The 22532-nt window shown below is 40.1% G+C and overlaps 1 protein-coding gene across 13 annotated transcripts in view; it reads left to right on the plus strand.

Annotated features, from left to right (window-relative positions):
* The window catches only part of EBF1 (EBF transcription factor 1), a 280920-nt gene that overhangs the window by 178578 nt on the left and 79810 nt on the right, over positions 1-22532 (plus strand). For 7 of the 13 annotated variants that reach the window (XM_050905145.1, XM_050905146.1, XM_050905151.1 and 4 more), the window contains exon 8: positions 6971-7112. In XM_050905145.1, coding sequence (XP_050761102.1) covers positions 6971-7112 — 142 coding nt within the window. The remainder of the gene's footprint in view (positions 1-6970; positions 7113-22532) is intronic. The other 6 variants (XM_050905149.1, XM_050905148.1, XM_050905152.1 and 3 more) reach the window with 1 other exon arrangement.

Here is a 22532-nt window from a genome sequence, read left to right on the forward strand (position 1 = left end):
TTCCAGCATTGTTGCACTTAAATAAAAGTGCTAAATGCTATGTAAATGGCAATATTATTTATATGTAAAACATATGTCTTTTGTTGAACTGCTTAATTGCAACAACGCTGGAAGGCAGAGGGTGTTATTTGCCCTCTGAGCACATAAGTGCAGAAGTGAGGAGAAGTGGCCACAGGGATTAAATTAATCAGTATAAAGAGCTAGCATTAGCGTGGCAGAGCCCTTGGCTTCTCACCCACACTCCTCCCTCCGTCACGTTTCTCCTGTGATTCGAGAGGGCATTATCACTGAAAGAGAAAGTGGAAAAAGGACTCTCACCAGCCCAGGGATTTAGGCCAAGCAGTCACCCCTGGGGCCTGTCAGAGCTTGCTTCACAACATGTACACTCTGCTGGGTTTGTGCTCATCCAGGCTCGAGGCTGATTTTCATATGGTAATGCCTTTGCGTGTTCTCTCAGAACAGCAATCAGGAGCCTGTGTCGGCGAGTAGGTAGGACATAGGAAAGGTTGTTGATCTCTTGACTTGTAAAGACATTCTGTCATACAAACCCAGCTTCACAGCAGTTGAGCTTTCTGTGTGTAAACAGAGACTGCTTAATTACACAGGTCATGTCAATTAGTGTGACCTTAGCGTTTTCAAGAAATTAATCACTTTCAGCCAAGCGAACCACTCATACTATAATACAGGGTGGTATTGAAGCTTGCAGCATTCTGTTAAGTGCCCAGGCTTATTGTTTTACAATAGCTGCTTTTCTTTTCCTTTCTCTTTTCCTTTCTCTTTTCCTTTCTCTTTTCCTTTCTCTTTTCCTTTCTCTTTTCCTTTCTCTTTTCCTTTCTCTTTTCCTTTCTCTTTTCCTTTCTCTTTTCTTTTTGAACTTGTCTTTTAGCAATAGACTTCTTAAAATAAAAAAGCCAGACTCTGCAGAGTCCAGGCTTCATTTATCATTTCTTAGTGTGAAAAGGACCAAGCATACACATAATATCTCAATGATGTGATGCACCTAGATGTTTGAGACAACATTGTATAGGAACCAAGTGAAATCTGGGCCCCTGTGAAGTCAGTGGAGGGTTTGCTATCAGCTACCTTTGAAATGTTGCCAGTGACTTACAAGGTCTCTAATAGTTATGTCAAAGTTCTGGTTAAAATCCACGAGAGTAAGGTATTTCCAGATACTTTTTAAATAGTAGCATACTCGTTTCACACACAAAAAATTGAGACTTTCCCTTCCTTTACTTCATTCCCTTATCTGTGCTGGACTGTTAAGCTGCTGAGAGATTTGTCCATCTTTTGGCCATGGTCTCTCATTCATCAGTCCCCAAAAGTTGCTAGGAGTTATTAGAACGCAGATTATGGTTTTGGTGGGAGAAACAGTGAAGGGCCAGGGACACGAGTCTTGCACTATCTAAGGACCAGCCCTGTGGTAAATTTCCTTTCTTAATAGTTTTTAGTTTTTTTTCCTGCAGCAAGGAATTGTCTGATTATCATATGATATAAGAGAGGTTAAGAAAGTACAGGGAAGAGGCAGAGTATGTGTTGATTCAGGCGACTTGTGTGTGAAACTTCATTCAGACTCACACACAGAAATAGATTAGGAAGTTTTATCCCGAACTTTGCCTGCAAATGTAGTAGTGTGATAAGCCTAACATAAAAGCCGTTGTGGACCTGGAAGGAAATACATTTCTCTGCATGTCTGAGATGTCCAGGCATGTGACAACAGGAGCGGTGTCGACTGCCAGCAAAAGTGTGTGCTGGAGCAGTTCTGGTCCTGGCTGTGTTAGTTGTGTCTCTATTAGCGGAAGGAGACAGTCAGAGAGGAGAAGTCAAGTACTATGCAGGGACTCAAGACAGTTGAGTTGAGTGTTCAACTGTGCTACAGACTCCCTGCTTGTCCTTGAGAAAATAATTTCATCTCTGTGTTTCATCAGTCCAACTGCGCAAAATATTTGGTGATATCACATATTGTCACCTTTGTCCAGCCTTGCCTTTTTATTCCAGAAACCCCATGGAGCAGATGCTCAGTCTGGTTTTGCATTCTTCATCACACTAAGTCATCAGTCTTGGCAGGATGGGCTGTAGTGCCCCAATTAGTGGTAATAATAATAATACTAAGTAGACGGTAACATGGGTGAACTCTGCCCAGATTTTATTTTTCAGCACTAAAAACTCATTCATACAACCTAAACAGTTTTGTGTGTTATTGTAATTAATGAAACCCAGGTGCCCTAGTTATCTTGTTGTTCTTGTTTTAGCACAACTGCTTGCAAACTGACACATGTCAAGTTTTAATTTAGAGGAAACTTTTCAGACTGAGTCACTGCATAAAACCTCAAACATTCATTTATTATGAAAACCTTGAAAGTCACTTAGAAATTGCCATGCTGTTTGATTCTGTTACCACAACCTCTTCCTCAGCCTAGGCTGCTAGTTTGCCTCCATGGGACGCTGCCACTCATGTTTGAATTGAAGCCACTTGTGTCTTATTGCAAATTTGCATAAGAGACAGAGATGATGCTTCATGCATCCCAGATAATGGAATTTGGACATGCAAGGCTCCATCCCCAGAGAAGGGAAAGGCAAAAAAAAAAAAAAAGGCTGAAAAATAGCACTGAGAGCTGTGGCCCAATTTAACAAGGTAATTAAGCGCCTGGACTGTCCTTGAGCACGTGAGCAAAATTACTGAATGTATTTGTACTTACATGCTTTAAGTTAGGCACCTTTTTAAGTGTCTTGTTAAATCAAGAGTGATTTTTAGTTACTAGAATAAAGAAGTCAAAACATTGTAGGAAGAGATCACCAAGTGGTGATGAAAATAAATATGTTGCTCAATCCATTTCTGCGTAGCTTTCAGAAGAGCAGCAAACACTGGAGTTACAGGTTTAACACTAATGACACACTTCAAACCTGGAAATCATCTTAATCAGATTTTCTCTGCCTTTGCCACTGGATGTTGGGAACATCGCAAAAATATCAGATCCCTCACCATACATGGGAGAAAATTGAAAGCACAAGGAACATGCTATGTCTTAATCAGTTAGCAAAGCTTAATGGGCTGTGGTTAAAAATGAGGAGTCATGCAATGCTTAATTTTGATATATTAGGTGAGGTACTATAACTAATAAACAGGCCGAGTGCTAAACGTGGATAAATAGCTTGATCTCCAGGCTCCTGGTCTCTGAATATTTTTTTTTTTTAAACTAAGCTCCAAAGTATTCACAAACTGAACTATTTAATGGCAGGCAGAATAATTCACAGAGCCGTGATATGTTAATGCAGTTGATAGTGCCAACTTCATTGAAGAAAGTTGTAAACCGATGTGTTTCTTTCATACCTCTGTCTCCCCTGGTGTTGATATAGGATTTAAATTCAAAATCCATGAAGGGCTAAAGCTAAAGCTCGAAATCATTTTCCATGTTTGCTTGTCCCAAATTAAAACTGTGTTTTGTTGACAAAATTTGGAAAGGTTTGAGATTTGGCAGGCCTGGTTGTCCCTGTGCTTACATTAATGTGTCAGCACCTCATTAATCATTTATTAAACTGTAGTGTGCCTTTCCCTCTTGCTATGGTCTGTGTTTTAGGATGCCTCAGTGCCCATTCCACATATACTTTGGCTCTCCCCTCCCCCTAATTTTATGATTTCTCCACAAATTAGTTTTAGCATGTGCTTTAACTTGAACGTATCCCAGTCATTTCAAAATCAAAATGAGGAGAGTGTAGTATTTTTTTAGATTAAAAAATATGAGTAGAACTTGTAAGTATCTAAGTGCTCTGTAGAGATCCAAGTATGTAACTGTGGCACACAATATTCAAGGTGTATTTTTTCTCTGTTAATAATTAGGGGCATTAATATTTTGTTAGTGCAGTGTATGTTCAGTATTCCTGTATTAATGAGATTCTGCATTTAAAGAACTGAGCAGTAAGCGTGTGCTGCTTCTTACAGGTGCACTATGAATAATCATTTTTTTTCAGACAGATACATAAGAGTAACCACTTTTTTTTTCTGCATTTCCTGAGACTGGAAACAGTTTCTCTTGGGGATTCCTTTTATAGTTTCTTCTGCTAACGACACCAAAGAACCACACCAATGTGGTCTCTTTGTAGTAAATCAAACTCTCTGTTCAGGAGGTAGATAGGAAGACACTGTTAAGTAATTCAAAATATGTTGCATCAACAGTTTCAGAAACCTAAGGGGGGAAAAATTAAATGTAGATTTACTCACATAAAACTGACCTCACTAGGATTGTTTCTGCAAGTTCTTCCCTAGAAAGGCGCATGTATAGCGACAGCTACTTATACAGACGATTTTCACAGGTTTGAGACTTACCTTGCTATTATTACTCTTGACCTGTTATTTTTCTGGAATTCTATTTCTAGAAACATTCAAAAGTTTGGGTTTCAGCACAGGATTGATCAGTTTCAGTGGGAAATCTGTGTGTGCCTGTATGGTTTTAGGATTGGGGAAAATATTTATGTTGTAGCCATTGTTATTAATTGTAATAGTGTTAATTTTCATATGCGTCTAAGCAGACCAATAGAAGAAGATAAGGAGCTGGCATAAATCATGGAGCTGTGACAGGCAATGCCAGCTAAGGATTTGGCTCAAAATCCCAGTTGCAAAGAATTTACAATGGTTGCAAGTGCACAAATAAGATTGCAAACCCTGAGCCACTTACTATAAGATCATATTTTATTGAAAATATCATAAACTTTATTCTATCCCTGAGGAATGCAATGGATAAATTACTTTTGAAATCCCTTTTGGAATTTTATATATAGGGCTTGGGTTTTTTTTTCCCATAGTTTGATTTCAGAAAAACTTATCTATAGTGTTTGGTGCTTTCTTTTTCCCAAATTTCCATCTGTAAGAGCTCTTGAATCATTTATTCTATATTTTAATATCTTTCACTTAAAACATGGACAAAAATCTATTGCCTGGAATGCCATTCTGAGGATGGTTTTAGGATCCTTTAGATGTAAACTATTCCCTTTTGTATTCCTCTTTTTAAAGACAAAGACTTTGGCATTAGCTATGGGCAGTTTAGCAGCTTCGTGTACTTTATATTTTTGAGCATTTTAATCGGTGGTCCAAAATAGGTGGAAAATTTTTCTTTAACTTTTTTTTTAAGATCCAATTCAAGTGATGAAATTGAATTGTTGTAAGCGATCCTTTAAGTGTCCCCATTTGACCAACTTTGAGAGGCAGCAGCTTCCTGAGAGAGTTGAAGCAATGTTTGCCAATCCTTGTAAAGCATTTCACCTCTTCAGAGGCTAAAGCCTCTCAAAACCAAGAACAATTAAAGCGAGAGCCTTTCAGAGCGGCTGGGGAATTCAGCAAAATAAATCAGAAATCCTCTGCCGTGGCTCTGGAGGCTTGCCTCATTATAAGAGCAGATCTATTAGCCCCCTTGCCATTGTCTTTCATTTCTCAAGTGAGGTGATTCTAATTAAATTAATCTGCATGTCAATCTATCGGTGATCAATCAAAAGGGCTGAGGTCCCCCTTTGCGGCAGTGTGCTTGCGGCTGACAGGGGCTGATAATGGAGGAAGAAATAAACTGTCGAGCAAAGTTAATTAGTCAACATAATAGGTGGATTAAACAGGAGCTGCTGATTGCTGTTTCACATGTCGAAGCATGAGGTGGGAGCTGAAACTGCAATTAACAGACAATTATTATATTTGGTTGTAAGAGGTCGCATGAATAAACATATCTCTGTGGGTTTCAGTTTTTAATCCCTTTCCCTGTTTAATGTAAGGAGAAGTGTAGGTCATTTCTTCTTATTGTTTTAGTCAAAGTTCTCAAAGGCGACGCATGCTCCTGGCAAACCAGCAGCCAGCTGAAGGCCAAATCTTTGGCTGGGGTAAAACTCTGGGAATGCCATACTTTGTTGGGAAAAGGCTGTGGGAGGGGGCGGCTGAATGAAAGCCAGGGAGGCTATGAGGTCGTTTGGTCTGAGTGGGGTGGGAGGAGACCCGGCGTGATGAGCTCGCAGCTCTGCCAGGGACTTGCCCCATGCGTCCCCCGTTTCCTCCACGATGGTTCGTGGCTCAGGTGCCCTCAGCCTGAACAGAGATTTCCTATAGGATGGTGCCTGCTGAGCCTCAAGGTTGAGACATCTCTCTGGACACCTCTGAGAAGCTGGGTCTTCTACTCGGGACCCAACACTTACCTGTTTGCCCCTGCTGGGTTGGCTCCTCTCCTGCCCTGGGCTGCTCTGGGGAGCAGAAGTGTCAGATCCTGCCTCCAGGGCAGTGCTTCTCTGTCTCCCTCCCCTCGCCTCAAACCAAATCCCGGGTGTTGACATTAAGATAAGTTGAGAAATACAAATAATTCTAATGCTGGATGAATAGGGTTGTGTTCTCCAGATCAAGACCCCACTGTCAAGCGTGCGTGTGTACACAAACATACCTATACGTACTCCCTAAGATAGAGCTCGGGAGAAATTTGGGCAAGTCCAACAACCTGTAGTGACTGTGCTGAGGGGAGAGCAGTAGAGAAGGGTGGGGGGGAGGCACGCAACAACTCTCATCAGAACTTCGCAAAATACACTTTTGTTTTCTTTTATTCTGAATCGATTCTCATTTGCAATGTCAACAGCTCTATCTACTTCAGCATGGAAACTGAAGGATAATTTAGGGTGAAACACAGCTGCCCTTGTATATAGGGGAAAAAATACTTAATAAAGATCCTCTTGTTAAAATGATGGTTAACAGTGTGCCGTCTGCCGTGCAGCTACAACCTCTGCAATTTGACTTAAAACTGCATCAAAAGCTTTCGATGCCAAAGACCCACTCATCAATAGCGTCTCTTGTTAGATTTGTACAGCATAAGCACCAGTTATTATGCGAAATAGCTATGCAATTTTCTACAGCTCCCAGCTGTTATTTATTTAACTGAGTTTATTACACTATGTGCTTCTTAAAAAACATACATATATATCCAAATTTTCCTCCATTTTGCTCTTGTGCTTGCAGGTTGTGGTGTCTACAACAGTCAATGTTGATGGCCATGTGTTGGCAGTGTCGGACAATATGTTTGTACACAACAATTCCAAGCACGGGCGGAGAGCTCGAAGACTCGATCCCTCGGAAGGTACGCCTTCTTATCTGGAACATGGTAGGCATATCATTTTCATTGGTTGGCATTGCTACTTTAAATGTGGATTTATTTGGTTTGTGTCTTTGGCTACTGGTTTCAAATTGTCCTGTAACAGTTTATACCGTTGGGACCGGATATTTTAAAGAGACTGGCCTCCAGACCAAAGGGGGAATTTTTCAAGTAGGTCAGCACTAAATGTAGTGACATGACAAACCAGTAAGCGAACATGGGTGCAGAGTCTGTCCTGTGTGTCACTGAAGTGTGGTGATTTCTTTTTTTTTTTTTTTTGGTCGCATCTATTCAGCACCCAAAATTGGAGTCTGATCTCTTCCAACTTGCCTTGATTTTTGACTGTGCATCTAAAGGATGTTGCATATTTTCTGAAGTGCTCAGCACCCAAATTTCAATTGGATTTCTTCTATCTATAGACTGGTGAGCTCCATAGGAGATCCAGCTGTTCCTTTGAATTGCCCTAAATGAAAGCAGAGCCCTTTTGCAAATCCATCTGCTTACTCAAGCCATGGACGAATGTTCTCTTCTGGCTTCAGCTGTGCCAGCTGAGGAAGTTGCTCTTCCTTGCATGCCACAGCTGCTTGTCTCTCCTCCCTGCTGCAGGCTATTCTCCACCATGGGACATGCCAGCTAAGATGGTTGTCCGATTGCTCCATAGTCTCCTTCAGTCCAAAGAAGTTCATTTGAGTTAAGCTGTTTAAATAATAGCTCTTTGCCAATCTAGCTTATTTTGCTGAAATGATTGAAGGAGAAATAGTGCAAGGCAATTTGTCTGGCTTTTCTGAAAGGACAGTAAACCCCAGCAAGGGTGGGATGGGGGCACGTGGCTGGAAGCAGCCTGGGGGACAGTAATCTTTTCCGTAAGATCAGCTGGTCCTGGAAGAGAACATCTGCTGGTGACTGTAGGTGCTTAAAATGGGAGTTGTTGAGTGCAAATGTACTTTGAAAAATCTGGATTTGATTAATGTTTTGTTTTGCTCTTTGTCCTCAAAGTTGATGACTACTACTGAAAAACAAAACAAAAACAGAGGGCATTTCACTCCCCTCTCCCTGTTCCAGCTTTGTAGAATAGCTCTTTGTCTTCAAAGCTGTTTGTAATCCTAAATTCAATAGGTGCTTGCTCCCTCTAAGAGATGTGTATCTTCAGCTTCCATTGAAGTAGTTGAGTGTAGAAGGCACCAGTCCTTTATGCTGGTTTGTTTCACAAATATTTGCCAAGGATCTGATGAATAATTAAATAGATTTTTCCAAAGAGTTTGAAGAAACTAGATAAAATTTTCTCTGGGAAAGCGAATGCCACTCAGAAAAATGTTAACTAGATATGTTAAAAGAAATATTAATACTGAGAAATGGGCAAATGTGTGGGTTTCTACTACTCAGTGGATTCCTGTGGAAATAGCTTTCTATTCTGTTTATGCTTTCAGGCATCAGTCCTGCAAGCACTTATGCATATATTTAAGATTATGTGCACATATGGTCCTGTTGGGATCAATGAGGCTTCTTCTGTCAGTAAAGTTGAGGGTATTGATAAGTGTTTGCAGAATCGAGTCTGTAGTTCACACTTACTAAGCTAAAATTCTTAGCTCAGCAGCGTTTCTCATTATATAAACATAACTTACATCTGTATTTATTTAGCTCTAACTTTTTATGTAGGCTATGAGCCATTTTCAGCCATAATTCATGTTATAGAATGCCAACAACCTAATTTAATAAACAAACCACTGTCATAATTTTTGCTGAATTTTTGTAAGGAATGTACGAACTCTGTCTTTATTAATTAGCAGAAGGCAGAACATTACAAAAGGAAACTTCTCTCTGTTCAACTTTGTAATCTTTCCATTAAGTCTAGTCTTTCAAAAAAACACTCCTGTTTTTTACTTATATTCCTACTAAAGTAGATGCCATCTTTTCTCCCCCGCCCCCCCCCGCCCCCCGCAGTCTTCTCAGTGCATGCTTTTGGTCAAGGCAATACTTACTTTCTCATACCTAAATGTTCTTATTCCCATGCATAGTGTAATAGCATCTCATTTTACCGCAGCTATCATTCCCACTCCTACTACCTGAGGAATTCTGTTAGCAAAAAGAAACAAAAAAAGATAATGCTATGCTTACGTATCTATACAAACCCTAGTTACTATGCTAAAAAGTCAACATCTGCAAAATACCTCCATGTGTACATTTTGTGGGAAAGGTGATTTTTCTAATCTACTTTCTCAGGCACCTCTCAAGTAACCTCATAAAGCAACTGCTAGTAAATTCTTACTTTTGAACAGCAACCTCCACACTACAAAATTGCACTCTTCCCAAAGGCTTGGTGGAGCCTTTCTTTTTAACCTAAACCCTTAAATCCAGCTCTCCAGGAATTCTATGCACATTTGAGTCCAAGAGACAGGAAAAAAAAAATTCCAGTAACTGTTTTAAATGTTTAGGTGTCTAAAACACTTAACTGAATAAAAAAAAAAAAAAAAGGAAAAGTCTCAACTAGGCTTAATGCTATTGAATTTTGGGCAACTACCACAAACCTTAGACCCATTGGGACAGACGACAGTTTCCTCCACTGAAACTAATTTTTACTTTTAGTTTGAGTCCCGAAGTATATTATTTTTCTTCAGTTTTTGGAATTTTTATCTTGGATAATATCTTCAAGTGTAAGTAGCAGAGACAGTTTGTTTGCCTTTCCTCTTTCCAGCTTTTCTGCCTCCCTCAGGGGGAGGCCAGATTGACCTGAACAGTATCTGTAAACGGTGAAATGGGAAGCTAACGTAGTCATGGCTAGTTTGTCTCTGGTTTGTTGCTCTGGTGAGCAACTTCTGATCATAGGTTTTTAAATGCTGGGATCCAACTATAGTATGCCCTTGGCCAAATGTATTCCCATATACTTTTCTAGATGTTTAACTTTTCAACACAAACATCCAATCGCAATAGAGATGAATGCCTGACTGTGTGAAAGGGGGGAAGGGGAGAGGGGATGTGGCAAGAAGGTGTGCTGGTTGCCTAGTTTAGTTAGACAATATCCAGCTTATTTTTCCTTACAAAGTTGTGTTAGGACATGCTGCTCTTAAACATGGAGTTGCAGTTTATGTGACACCTAAAAGAGACTTTGGGTGCCAAAAAGCTGGAAGGAAAGCTTTACCTCCCGAGCCACTCAGGAGCCTGGTGTCTCCACATTTGGGTTTTACCATCTCATTAGCAGGTAGCCTGGATTATTTTTGGGACATCCAACACATGTCTATTTATATCTTGCTTGTCAGACGGTAAAATGAAAGTTCCTTTTCGTAGCTCATCTCTCTGAATATAACTAGGAACCTAGATCATGGTTTCGTTTCCACACACTGTCCTCCTTGAAACCAGTGGGTTAGAAAGCTCGTATTTCAAATAAATATATCTATCTTTCAAAAGTAATAGCTCGCAGAGGCCAATTATTTCATACATCTCTGTGTGGTATAAATAGGGTAAGCCACAGTAATCTGTGGTTTTCAATAATTATCACTTTTTCATTCACAAATAGTTGGATCCTCACTTGTTTTATATTTATGGTAAACCAGAAAGCCGGTGTGGTTGACCTTTCTAAATTGTACATATATAGTAAGATGTATAGTGAAGAGCCAATAGGCCCCAACCAGTAGAATATATTTCAGCTTGTAGTTCATCCCAGGGTGTCAATTTTATAAGCAAAATCTTTCCAATGCAATTTAAGCGACTAACTTATGGAAGGGGGGAATTCTGACAGGGTTTGCAACAACCCTTTTCAAGTTTGCCAGCATGAAGTCTACCACTTCAGATGTTTGCAAAGTTTCCAGTTTAAACTCTCATGTTGCTGCGAAGTAAAAATTCTTTTTTCCCCCAAGTCTTTGAATGGCTTTACAAGAATGTAAAGTCAATTGCAGCATCAGTTTCTCTATTATTTTTCCTCACTGGCAGAATGCAATGCCCTCGAAAAATGATAGTCCCTGAGACCCTGTCAGTTTGCATGCTCTAACACTTTATTATCTAATGATCTAATATGCAACAAGGCAAAGAGGGGGTGCTTATCACCCTGACAGGATGCCTAAGAGAAGTGACTAAATTACTTCATGTACCATTAGCGCTAGCTGCCACGGTGAACTCACTGTGAGCATTTATGCAAATATTCCTGAATATATTCAAGTGGCCTTGTCAGGAAGACGACTGACAAGCAGCTTAAACGCTTGGGTTTTTAAAGGGACAGTTTTATTTCTTTTTCTTTTCCTTCCTCTTCCTCCTCCTCCATAGGAGAGCGCTGAAGAATTAGGTGACGGTGAGGTTTGCTGGCAATTTGGTTCTGAGTCAGCTCAACAGCAGCAAAAGATGAAAGATGCAGGGTAGAAATAGGGACAAGTTATAAGACATGATGTCAGAATTTGCAGATGGAAGCAGAGACAACCATGATTTCTAAAGCAATGTCCTGCCATTATTTTAATATGAAATATACATAAATCTGTGTGTGTGTATATCTAAAATAGGTCATTATGTAGCAAAACCATTATTAGTGGCTGCCTTATACTGGAAATGATAGTGCATGGCTGGATTATTTGATCAATCTATTGTGGTACCTAAGACAGTCAAGCTTTTACAATGTTGTTTTAGTTCATGATAGTAATGAGTGATTCAGACTGCTGTCTGCAGGTGCAAAACCTCCTACAGTGAATGAAGAGTAGTAGTTGCTGTGCGTCAGCTGGGTACGTCAGGTAGATCCTCTCATCAGCAGTGGGGCATTTAAAGAACTTTTCTTGCCAATCCTGCCCATCCTGGGTAATCTGAGAGCTCACAGTCACCACAGTAGGCATATTCACAGATTTTCCACTAAATCTTCAGATTTGAAAGCAAAAATGATTGCTAGGCTGTGTCTTAGTTGATTAGATATTTTCTATTTAGGTTAATAAAAAAGGAAAGTTTTTACCCACCTTATAAACTATTTTGAGAGGATAATCTTTAAAATAAAGCTTTGAGACTGGCTGCCTTTAAGTATCATTGTTATCTAGTCTGACTGGAACAGAATTGTTGGGAACGGTCATTGTATACCTTGAACTTAGCTGCATGTGCTGGGCACACCAGTTGACGATTCCTGAAAGATGCTCAGAAGTCTGAGTGACCGACCTGGTTCTTGTGCCGTAAGTGGCTTTGCCACAACATTAACCACTACATTTTTGGCAGTGTGGAGAGTCATGAAAAGGATGCCTCTATCAGCTCCATTTTAACCATTTCAACCCTGAATCCTTTGGTGTTGCATGTGTCCGTGCTAGTTGATGAAATTGTTAACACAAGACAGAATACTGACTGAAGCGAAAAATATTAGCAAGTTGAGAAAGGTTAATCTTCAAAACTTGATACATTTTACCCTTAGATGGTATCGGTTCAGATTCTTAATCAAAGTTAGGGAGTTCTGCATTGACAAACTGGCCAGGTTTAAACAAAGGAACTGTAATGTTTTACTTCTTTCATCTATGGGTGGAAGCACCTGTTATATCTTAGTGCTTCACTTAAGAATGTTTTCGTGATTATTTGAAAAATATAAACACACAAGCTTTTTCTGCACCATATCATTCCATACAGAAAAATGCAGTGGGCTTGATTTATTATTTAGAAGGGAAATATTGAAAAAAAATATTAGGATTCTACCACTCTACTTGAGGGGATCTTGTATGTTATTCTGAGTTTCGTCTGCTTTCTAATTTATTTTCTATGAGGGAAGAATACCTAGGGTTGTTGGACATCTCTATGCATACACAAGGGAAAAAAATGTGACTTTCGGAACATTGCACAACATGGATAGTAATAACAGTAAGTGAGCCTTGATATACTGAAGGATTGCAAAACTTCAAGCTGGAAATAATTTTCTTTACTTTTGCCAACTTGTCTTTTTCATATCGGTTCCTTCATAAATGCAGTGACTCATAAATTCAGGCAATTTTTTACATAATGGCTTGTTATGTGTTCTTGGAGCTTGACCTCACCGAGTGTATAATATTAACCTCTTCACTGCCCTGTGGACTTACTGTGTTTCTAATATAAGTGAGCACACCAAGGCTGGATTAGTCCAGTATGTGTACTCAGATGGAGCTAGAGCATTTGTCCCTCTGAAGAGACAAAACATGGCCAGAAAGTTAAGGTGCTTCACTTGAGAGAATTTGTAGATAAAGACTCCAATATGATCTCAACAAGATTTTAACTCTGGGGACCACTGAAGTAAGTTGCCAAAACTGTGGCAGGCTCTCTGCAGGTTGCAAATGTTAAGTCAGGACGTGGTATCTTCCTAAAAAGTATACGGCAGGTCGGGGAGAGGTTAAGGGTTTGAGTAATTCCTCACCCAGGAGTTGCTGGGTGAAGTGTTCTGGTGGGCGCTATGCAGGATGTCAGCCTGTGTGATCGAAATGGTCCCTTCAGGAGTAAAATCTTCGGATCCATCAGGTTGGCAAAACACAGCAGAGCTCAGATTCGTACAGCTCCAATTTAGGTAGCCAAAACTGTGTTAACTAAATTATACGCCACTGAATTATGCTGATGTCTTTTTTTAATCTTCACTAGAGCAGAGTAGCTGTCTGCAGGCCCAGACCCCTGCTTCCTCTTTGGGTGTTACTGAGAATTTCACAAGAACTGGGTGGGTGGGCAGGTGGAGCTGCCCTTCTCACAGCCAGTCACATCAAACAGAAAGCAGAAAATCTTCTGTTTCTATTTGTCTAGGTCATAAATCAGCCATTAAGGAGAGGTACTCAAAAGCCTAGAATATCTGGCTGCAGCAATTTTGATCTTTCAAAATTTATTTTTAGTCTGAGGCTAAATGAAAACAAGATTTAAATGATTTTCTGGGAGGTGGATTTTTAAGGGTTGATTTGGGTGAGGATATTCCAGAATTTCAGTTCTGCCATTAGGCTGTAGGTATTTCATGAAGTGGGAGGTTTGAGTTTGTGATTTTTTCATTATTTAAACATTATTTCATAACATATATGTACTAACACTGCTGCCACAATGTTGCGGGAGACTTAAGAGCTACCATTTGAAGTATTCTAGTCTTTAATAAAAAGGATTGCTGTTACATAATGCCCATGAAAATACCTCCTGAAAAGTCAAGTTTGGGTACTCCAATTACCACCGTTAGAAAGGATTCCTGCTTGACAGTCACTTATCAGGGATCTAGTGTCACGTCTAATTGAAAAAGGAAAAAATGCTACAATGGAAGCAGGAGACACCTTGATTTTAAAAAGATAAGGTGTGGCAGTTTCTACTCATGAGCAGCTGCCCTTTATGTTTTTCAAATAAATGAAAAATAAAATAACCCTTCCCCCAGAATATCTAAACGATGTCAAGCTGTGATATGTTGTTACCCTCTATTGTTATGAGGATGTCATGAATTCATGGAAAAATAATACCTGGATGGAGATAGAGCACATTTTGTGAATTTCTCAGATGAGCTTTCAGAACTGTGCTCCCAAAATTGCAAAAAGAAGAAAACATGGGGAAAACTGTCATTAAAATTTGGTACAGATTTGTGTGAAAAAGCTTGTTCTGTTACAGCAGACAGATAAGGGAGAAAAGTTGAGATGGAAATTCTCCAACCACCAAGAGAGTTGACTCTTATTTGGAGACTTAGACCAACCACTTTCTGAAGGTTTGAGGTTTCTCTCCAGACCTCAGAGGAATCGGACTACAGTTATGCAAGTAGAAAAACCTTAGCTACTCTGTTTGGCAGAAACTTCACAGCTACCAGCACAGGAGAACATTCAGTAGCACTCAAATAGGCAATGAATATTCATAGATAATGAGCATTCATTACATTTCAATTTGCTTTGCTGGCCACCATGTCACTAATACAATGGCATCATAGGGGAGAAGAATGACATTAGGATTAGAGAAATATTTGAGAGATATTGCACCGTATGGCAGTGAAGTTTTGCCAGGCATTGTTTTTCCAACCTTCCAAAATGTGCACACCAGCAAATGACAAAACATTATGTTGCTGTAATATGATTAATATTATTTCTGAACAAATTCCTGTAACTTAGCTTTTTAATTGTAGGATACCTTTATTGTTGTTATGTTGGGAAAAGATGTTTTTTCATTCCAGTTCCCTGCTGATTTGGGCAGAGTACAAAGCAAAAGGATTTTGTGAATTGTGGTTTGTAAATGAAGGCCAAGGACTAGTGATCTTTTGAGAACTTATCTGGATGTTGTAAAAGGTCATGATTATCAAAGAACAGTGGTCACAGCAGTTTGCAGGTATCTATCTGGACACTTCCAAATTTTTCATGTTAGGCACCCCAGTATTTAAATACCCCAAAGCAATCAGTGATTATCAAAGGTCTCTGTTCCCATGGAACTTATGTCCAAAGCTGTGAGTCAGCTGAGTGCTAACAATCGCAGGACTGAGGTTTTGTTTAGATGAAAATTTTCCACCAAATTGTCATTTAGAATATTCCGATTAGAAAACTTCACAAATAATGAACTCAGTATTTTTTGCATCTCAGGCTGCACATCGTCTCACTGAACTGAAAGAAGACCGGTGTGAGCATTCGAGTCTCTCTCTTACTGTTCATTGCAGGGTGTCTGCCAAGTGTTTCCCCAGCAAAATGAGTATTTGACAAAGCTCCTCCACATTCGAGGAAATGAGTTAATAGCATAAACCAGGAAACTGATGCAGAAAATGGAACCCACCAGGGTGGGATGTTTGGAGTGGTTATTCTAATCTGGGTTGCCATCTGAAAATTATTAATGTTAGTAGTAAAGAATAAAAATAAACTACTAATAATTAATATTGGAATGGAGACAGGCTTTGTGTTTGGCCCAAATCCAGACTACAAGATTTTCAGGAGTGCATGGCATTGCAAAAAGTGTGCTTTCATTAAAGCCAGTAGTACAACTTCATGAAGTGTTTTTAAAAATCTTAGCCCAAACTGTTTGCTGAGCATAACCAGAAAGCTTTGTGTGTCACAATTAGTCCTTTCTGCTTCCCACCTTCATTCCATGAATTTCTAGTTCTCCTTGTGACAAAACAAATCTTTAGCGTGAAAGTGACTGTAATATAAGCAGTGCTAGTTTATGACCTCATTGAGCGAAGCGAATAGGGTTAGGAAGTTTATTAAAAAGATCAAGAATAAAGTTTTATGAAAAACTTGTCTGAAATATAGCAGTTTAAATTTATTTCTCAAAAGTAATTCAAACATTTAGATCTGCAAGTTAAGGTACAAGGGCCACTGTGAGATGCTTAACAAGATACTGTCCTTCATGAAGTGGATGTTTAGGACTTTCTGAACTTCTGATCCATTTTTGTGAGTCAAGTGGTCACTCAAAAATGTAGGTACCCCAAAGCAATCTTCTTGGAAATTCTTGGACCTAAAGCCAAACTCTCAAAGCACCAAGGTGCCTAAAGCTGCAGATAGGTGTTTAGTGGGATTTTTAAAACTCTGGCTACAGAATTTCTATGCCTGTCTTCCAGGTGCTTTGAAAATTCCATTAGGTGCTTACTGGAACCACTGGATAGCTGGGTTCTTCCAAAAGTCTGGTCCCAAATGCTGCAGGAACTTGTGTGCTTTTTACTGTACTACTGTTGAAGTATCTGTTAGCAATGGGAGTATAAGGAAATTCAAAATTAATTATGTTTGGTTAATACCATATCATTATGGTTTTGTAGCAACTCTCTCAGAGGTTCTGTATCTATCCCATGAAAAAGCAAAGTGCATTTCCCGCAGAGGTCCCTTTTGGGTTGTGAAATGGCAGCAGACGTGCTAGATCTCCCCTGCTGTTGGAGACTGAACAGACAGCTCGCGTTGCTGTTCGCTGAAAACCCGGGCTTGCATATGGAATTCATAGGTTTGGTGTTACCTGATCCATGCTGAGAGGGAAGGCCAGCACTTGGAGGTAAATTGCAGGCCTGACCGCAACGCTGCTCAACTTTCCAGCTGCAGCTTTAGTTTGTGGGTTGAGGTTTGAGGTCACAGTGCTTTGCCACAGTACGTTCAGGTGAGAGCATCGCGCAACTTCCTGGGCTCTTTGAGATGAAGAGAGGCAAAAAAATATTTCTGACCAGGTTTGGCTCTCTGAGGCACTGAAAGGTAAAGCAACTCTGATTAGGGGCCCTTTGGGGAAAATTATCCCCTTCCTGGGATTGTGACCTTGAAGGCGACGGTGAGTGCTGCCTCCTCATTCAGCCCTGAGTCTGAGCAGAGGTGCCTGCTGGAAAGCCCAGAGTCAGGTGCCTGTTCAGTATCAGCTGCCAAATATTTTTTATGGGGTTGCTTCTGGCTGCTTCCTACCTATGATATCGTCTTGCCGAGGTCCCTTGGTACTTTCGGGAGCCAGCGCGGAACTCCCAGATCTCCAGGCTTCCAGAGGTGTCTGCCCGTCTCTGCTCATTGTATAGCGGAAAGAGGATCCTAATTTAGGCAGACTGACTCACCCAGCCAGAGCTGGAGTCTGACTTTTTACGTGCTGCAATGCCTTAGGTAGGTGGTCTGAATACGGCCCTAAATAAATAAATAAAAACATAGCATGACTTTATCAGACACATTGAAAGAACAACTTCTCTAAGCATTTGTAGGCTTGAGTCCAAAGTATTCACTCCTCAGATTTTCAGCGTGCTGGTTTTATGTGGTGTCATTGCTGGACAGATACTATGAACTATAAATATATTTTTATGCTTGTGTTTTTGCAAGTAAAGCCTAAATGGCTGAGAAGGGCTGCTTGACCCTGCATTCAGAGCAGCACAAAGAACAGAGGAGGAAACAGTCTGCAAGACACTGCACAGGAGAGACAAGGGGGTCTCAGTCTTTGCAACACAATCAGGGCTTCTGCTTGAAATGCAATTTAGGTTATGTCGCCTCCATTGCTGTCCCGCTGCCATCACAAACATGGGCTGAGTATTATATTGTATTCCTGAATCAAACCTCCCTAATAATAATAATAATAAAACTGAATTATTTTGTTTATTTTTCTTATTCACCCTTCCCATCCCAGGTAGGCATTAGTTTGTAGTGTATTTCGGGCCAGGACAGCAATTTAGTTAAACCTTCTGATCACTGGGATGCTTTTCTTACAGAAGAGCCAGATTCCCTACCTTTTTCCTTGGCCCAGGGCCTGAAAACCCGAAACCGTCCATCGGACCTTGGTCTCTCCGTTGGCAGCTCTGTGTAACCTGTCACGGAGACAGCCTGAGCACAATTTTTGCACATGATGAATATGGATCTTTGCTGCATCTGGCAGGCTGCAACAATGAATGCAGAAGACTGTCATTAATAGATAATAAAAGCAGAAAGCAACATTAATGGGAATAAGCTTTTCTTCTACTGGGACTGATTATTACTTTTTTGTTCTTGGCCTGTGACTAGATCGAGCCACAAATAACAACTACCAATGCTGTGTGCACGCATGTGTTTTGTTATTGGCTGGTTTTTAATCTGGAATATTTAACCATGATATCTTCAAAGTGCGATTGTGTCATACATTCTCATACACTAATAGATTTCAAAGATGAAGAGCCTTGCTGCTTTGTGTTTAGCCATGCCTTCATCTATAAATTTATGGCAGTATTATGGTTTAATGAATTGAACAAGTCCCAGAACAACAACAAAAATGCTTTTTTGTTTGAATTTAGATATTGCATACTTTGTTCTTCAAACGAATAATAAAACCAATATGTTTCTTTAGCGGTAAACTTCAGGCTAACTTCATCTCACATTACTGATCAAGTACTCAAGGATATGTGTGTGCGCATATACATATGTGTGTGTGTGGTAAGCAGGCGCTTTCAGTCGTGGTGCTAGATATAGGCTGAACATTCGTATTCCAATAGTGCTAGGCAAACCTCCGAGAACAGATGGAGCAGAGTTCAGCACAAAGGTTTAATCCTATCAGGATGATTCTTGTATGGCCATCTGGATAATCCGGCACACAAATTCAGTGCCTGTTAAAAATACAACGTAGGCCAAGATTAGCGTCACAGATTTTCCACTAGACTTGTTCATATTTGACTTTATGATTCTCAGACTCCAGAAAATTGCATTAGAGAGCAGCCTGTGATTTGTGAGAGAAATCAGACAAAGAATAGGAACTCTTAAGGTACTTGAATTTCCCTTGAAGAAACTGGATTACAGGCACTCCCTGTCCCTGCCGCAACTGCTTTGTGTTTCTACACGGGTTGTTCTATTTCTGAAAGATGATTACTGCGAGCTCTCTGTTGTGGGCAGACTTTCTCAGTTCTGCTGAACAAAGAAACTTCAGCTAAAAATTAATTTTAGTTGAGGCTCTTGTTTTTATCAGGATGAAATAAATTCTTTGTTTGCTGTAGAATCCATCTCAGGTGAACTTCTGATTGTTGCGCTATATAATATAGCAGGGGTTTTAACTGATTTTGGGGGAGTGGAGTTCTGTTTTTTTCTTTGTGATAGTGAAAGATTCCATAAAAGTTTAATTGATACTAATATTTAGTTTGGGGGAGTGAGAATTTAGATGTAGATTGAACTCTACGATTCATCTAGAATAGTTTCTGTGTATCATCAACTAAACCTTACCAGTGTGGCCATAACATACCGGTGTACATCTGAACATCAGGACTCACTGCTGTTGTGCTTGGGATACTGAGCTTTTTGCACCTTGCAGGGATGGGATGCTGTGGCTCAGGAGCTTTTATCTAGTCCTATGTTCTGACTCTAGAGAGATTTGCTGTGAGAGATTTACAGTTTTGTTAAGGTACTGATGGAAAATAAAAGAGAGAAAATGAGACCAGGGTGATGGTGAAACAAAACATGAATTTAGAAATCGCACCTATCTGCCCTTCTGTTAGGTTGGGATTCAGCAAAACGGTAAACCTCAGGGTTAACATTAAGCAAACGACTGGTTCCATCCTATAAAAATACTTTACTGGTTCAGGACCTTAGTTAGCAGCACCGAAGGACCAGTCAGTTAAATTAAGTAGGTTTTGGGGTATGCGAGCTATGTAGCGATGTTTGTTTTGACAAACTTTTAGGGTTGATTTATATTACACATTTTGGGCTTCCATTCGCAAGGTTGCCTTCATCCTCACCCAGAAATTGCATCAGTGCAACTATTTTTAAACTTTAGTGCACTTAAACAGATGCAGTCTCCTTTCTGGACATGCTTATTGTTTTTAAAATAGTCATATTGGCTTAGCTGGGCTCTGTAACTTCATCAGTGGAAGTTAAATCAGTAGGAAGCCATTGAAATTGAAACAGGAGGCGCATATAGGATTTTTTCACTGTTTTAATAACAAAGCTTTTAAAGTCCACCTTCAGATAAAACGTTGCGATCCCGTGTGTATGTCACACCTTAGTCCCCTGCATGCTGTTGCCTTTGGCTTCCCGTCTTTTAAGAATACTGTTCCTGTGCCTTTGCAAGTGACTCCATGGGATGGAGGAAGGAGTGAAGAAATTGAGGTGCAATAATTTGGTGGCTTATATCTTTGGGTCAAAATGTGCCTGTGCATCCCTGAGGGAGGAGAGTGTGCTGCAGCAGTCACCGGTTTGGTGCTTGGGTCTGAGCAAACTTGTCCCCAGTTGTGGAGCTGGAGGCGCTGCCAATATTTGGTAGGCCCTATGCGATATTCTTGGATGTACTGTTTCTTCTCCTGATCCAGTGTGCATATATCCCCTGTGCAACCGAGCTGCCCAAGATAACAGAGACCGCGTCAGTGCTGGAGCTGAGTAGCTGCATTGGTTTAGGCAGAGTGCTATGTTTGGCCGAGGCCACCCACAACGGTTTCTTCATGGCTGACTCAAAATGAAAATCTTCCAACTTCAGGGCAAAAATAATGAATACAAAAATTATAGCTTAAAATCTGCTTGAAATTTCCCTGAAATAAAAAATCAGTGCGTCAAAAAATTTCACAATAAAATTGTTAGGCTTCTTGAAAAAAAAAAAAATTATATATAGAGAGTGCATATATATTTTTTTCAATAATAATATATATATTATTTATTTTTTTAGATATATCTCTCCCCATGTTTTGGATGAACCTATATATTGAATTTAACCAAAGTTTTAAGTGTTTTTGCAACATTGCATTTTTCTTGGGGAATTTATTATTTGCCAAACAAATGTGACAGAGCTCTCTTTTGGAGGTCAAGTTTTACTGACTTGCAGTGAGATGTTAAGGACTCTTACTGTTTTATTAATTTTTGGAAAGCAGGAGGTACCTCCTAGAGTAAAAAACAAACAAGCAAAAAAACCCCCAGAACTTCCTCTGTGATGTGAAAGGGTTTAAAAGAATGAATGAAAATGCATTTCTTGCAGTCATATAGAGATAACTAAATTATTATTTTTATGGAAATGTTTTAAGTAAAATACACGGCAGATTTTTTTTGTAACACATCTCTCATTATTCAGGACTGCCTCCTTTTTCCATGCGATCATTTTTCAGGCAGTGATCAACAACTGAGAGCTTTGGAAATCATTAAGGAAAGAGAAACACAGAGGACTCCATGAAATGTAACTTTGCTAGCTGAGGCATCAGCAAGGATAAAAGAGAAACACTGGCTTAAGTATTGATTGTAGGTGGAATATTATCCCAGGTAATTTACATTTTCAATTCCCATTAATGGGAACTGAGCATCCGAAATGTTAGGCAGAAAATCACAGCCGATACCTTTAATTTCACTACTCGAAAACAGAAACAAAGGCAACCTTCCCTCCCTTCCCCCAACCTGGAGGGATTGCACGGCATGTATATTTTTGGTTCGGTGATTTCACCCAGTGCAGACGTCATGAAGAACCAGGAGGAGGTTGCCATTTTTGGCAGGGTGTTGTAATCTTTAAAGCTTGCAAACGGTAAGTCCCAAACATCAAGATGCTGTAAAGGAGGGAGCGGGGAAGGGGGAGCAGGCTATCACATCCTCGTGCCTGTGTTGCATAAAGCTGCGTGAGTTATCTCCTCGAGAGGGAAACCTCTGTTACCCTGTTTCCTGCACAGCAGCTGCTTATTGTCAGCAGAGAATAGGAGAGAGAGCAGGCTGCGATACGAAAAAGGAAAGCAGGAAGATCATCACTTTACTAAGATAAACAGCAAACGCATTGTTTAGCTTAAGAGTGAAGATTTAATGCTCCAGTACAATATGTAAAAACTCTGCCTCATTCCCTTTCCCTGAAGTGTCTATGACTAACCCTTCGGGCTGGTCCTGCGGACTTTTCCCATCCAGGCTGGTTTGGTAAACTTCAGTTGCTTTCAGTTGCTTGTGCTGGATGCAGCTCTGGCAACGCCTCCGCACACTAGGCTGGCACGGTGCCATCGCATGGGCGCACAAACTTTTTAGGGTTCACCCTTTCAGCGTGCTCAAAGTAGGTGAGCAGATGATGACAACTCCTGCTTCTCAGGAATGAGAATATTATTTTTGAAAAAAACCCAAAACAAAACAGCCCAAGTTGAACCCCCCCCAAATATTTGGTTCGTTCTCTCAAACTGGCAAA

The sequence above is a fragment of the Gymnogyps californianus genome, chromosome 14, assembly GCF_018139145.2.
Source record: "Gymnogyps californianus isolate 813 chromosome 14, ASM1813914v2, whole genome shotgun sequence".
Taxonomy (NCBI): domain Eukaryota; kingdom Metazoa; phylum Chordata; class Aves; order Accipitriformes; family Cathartidae; genus Gymnogyps; species Gymnogyps californianus.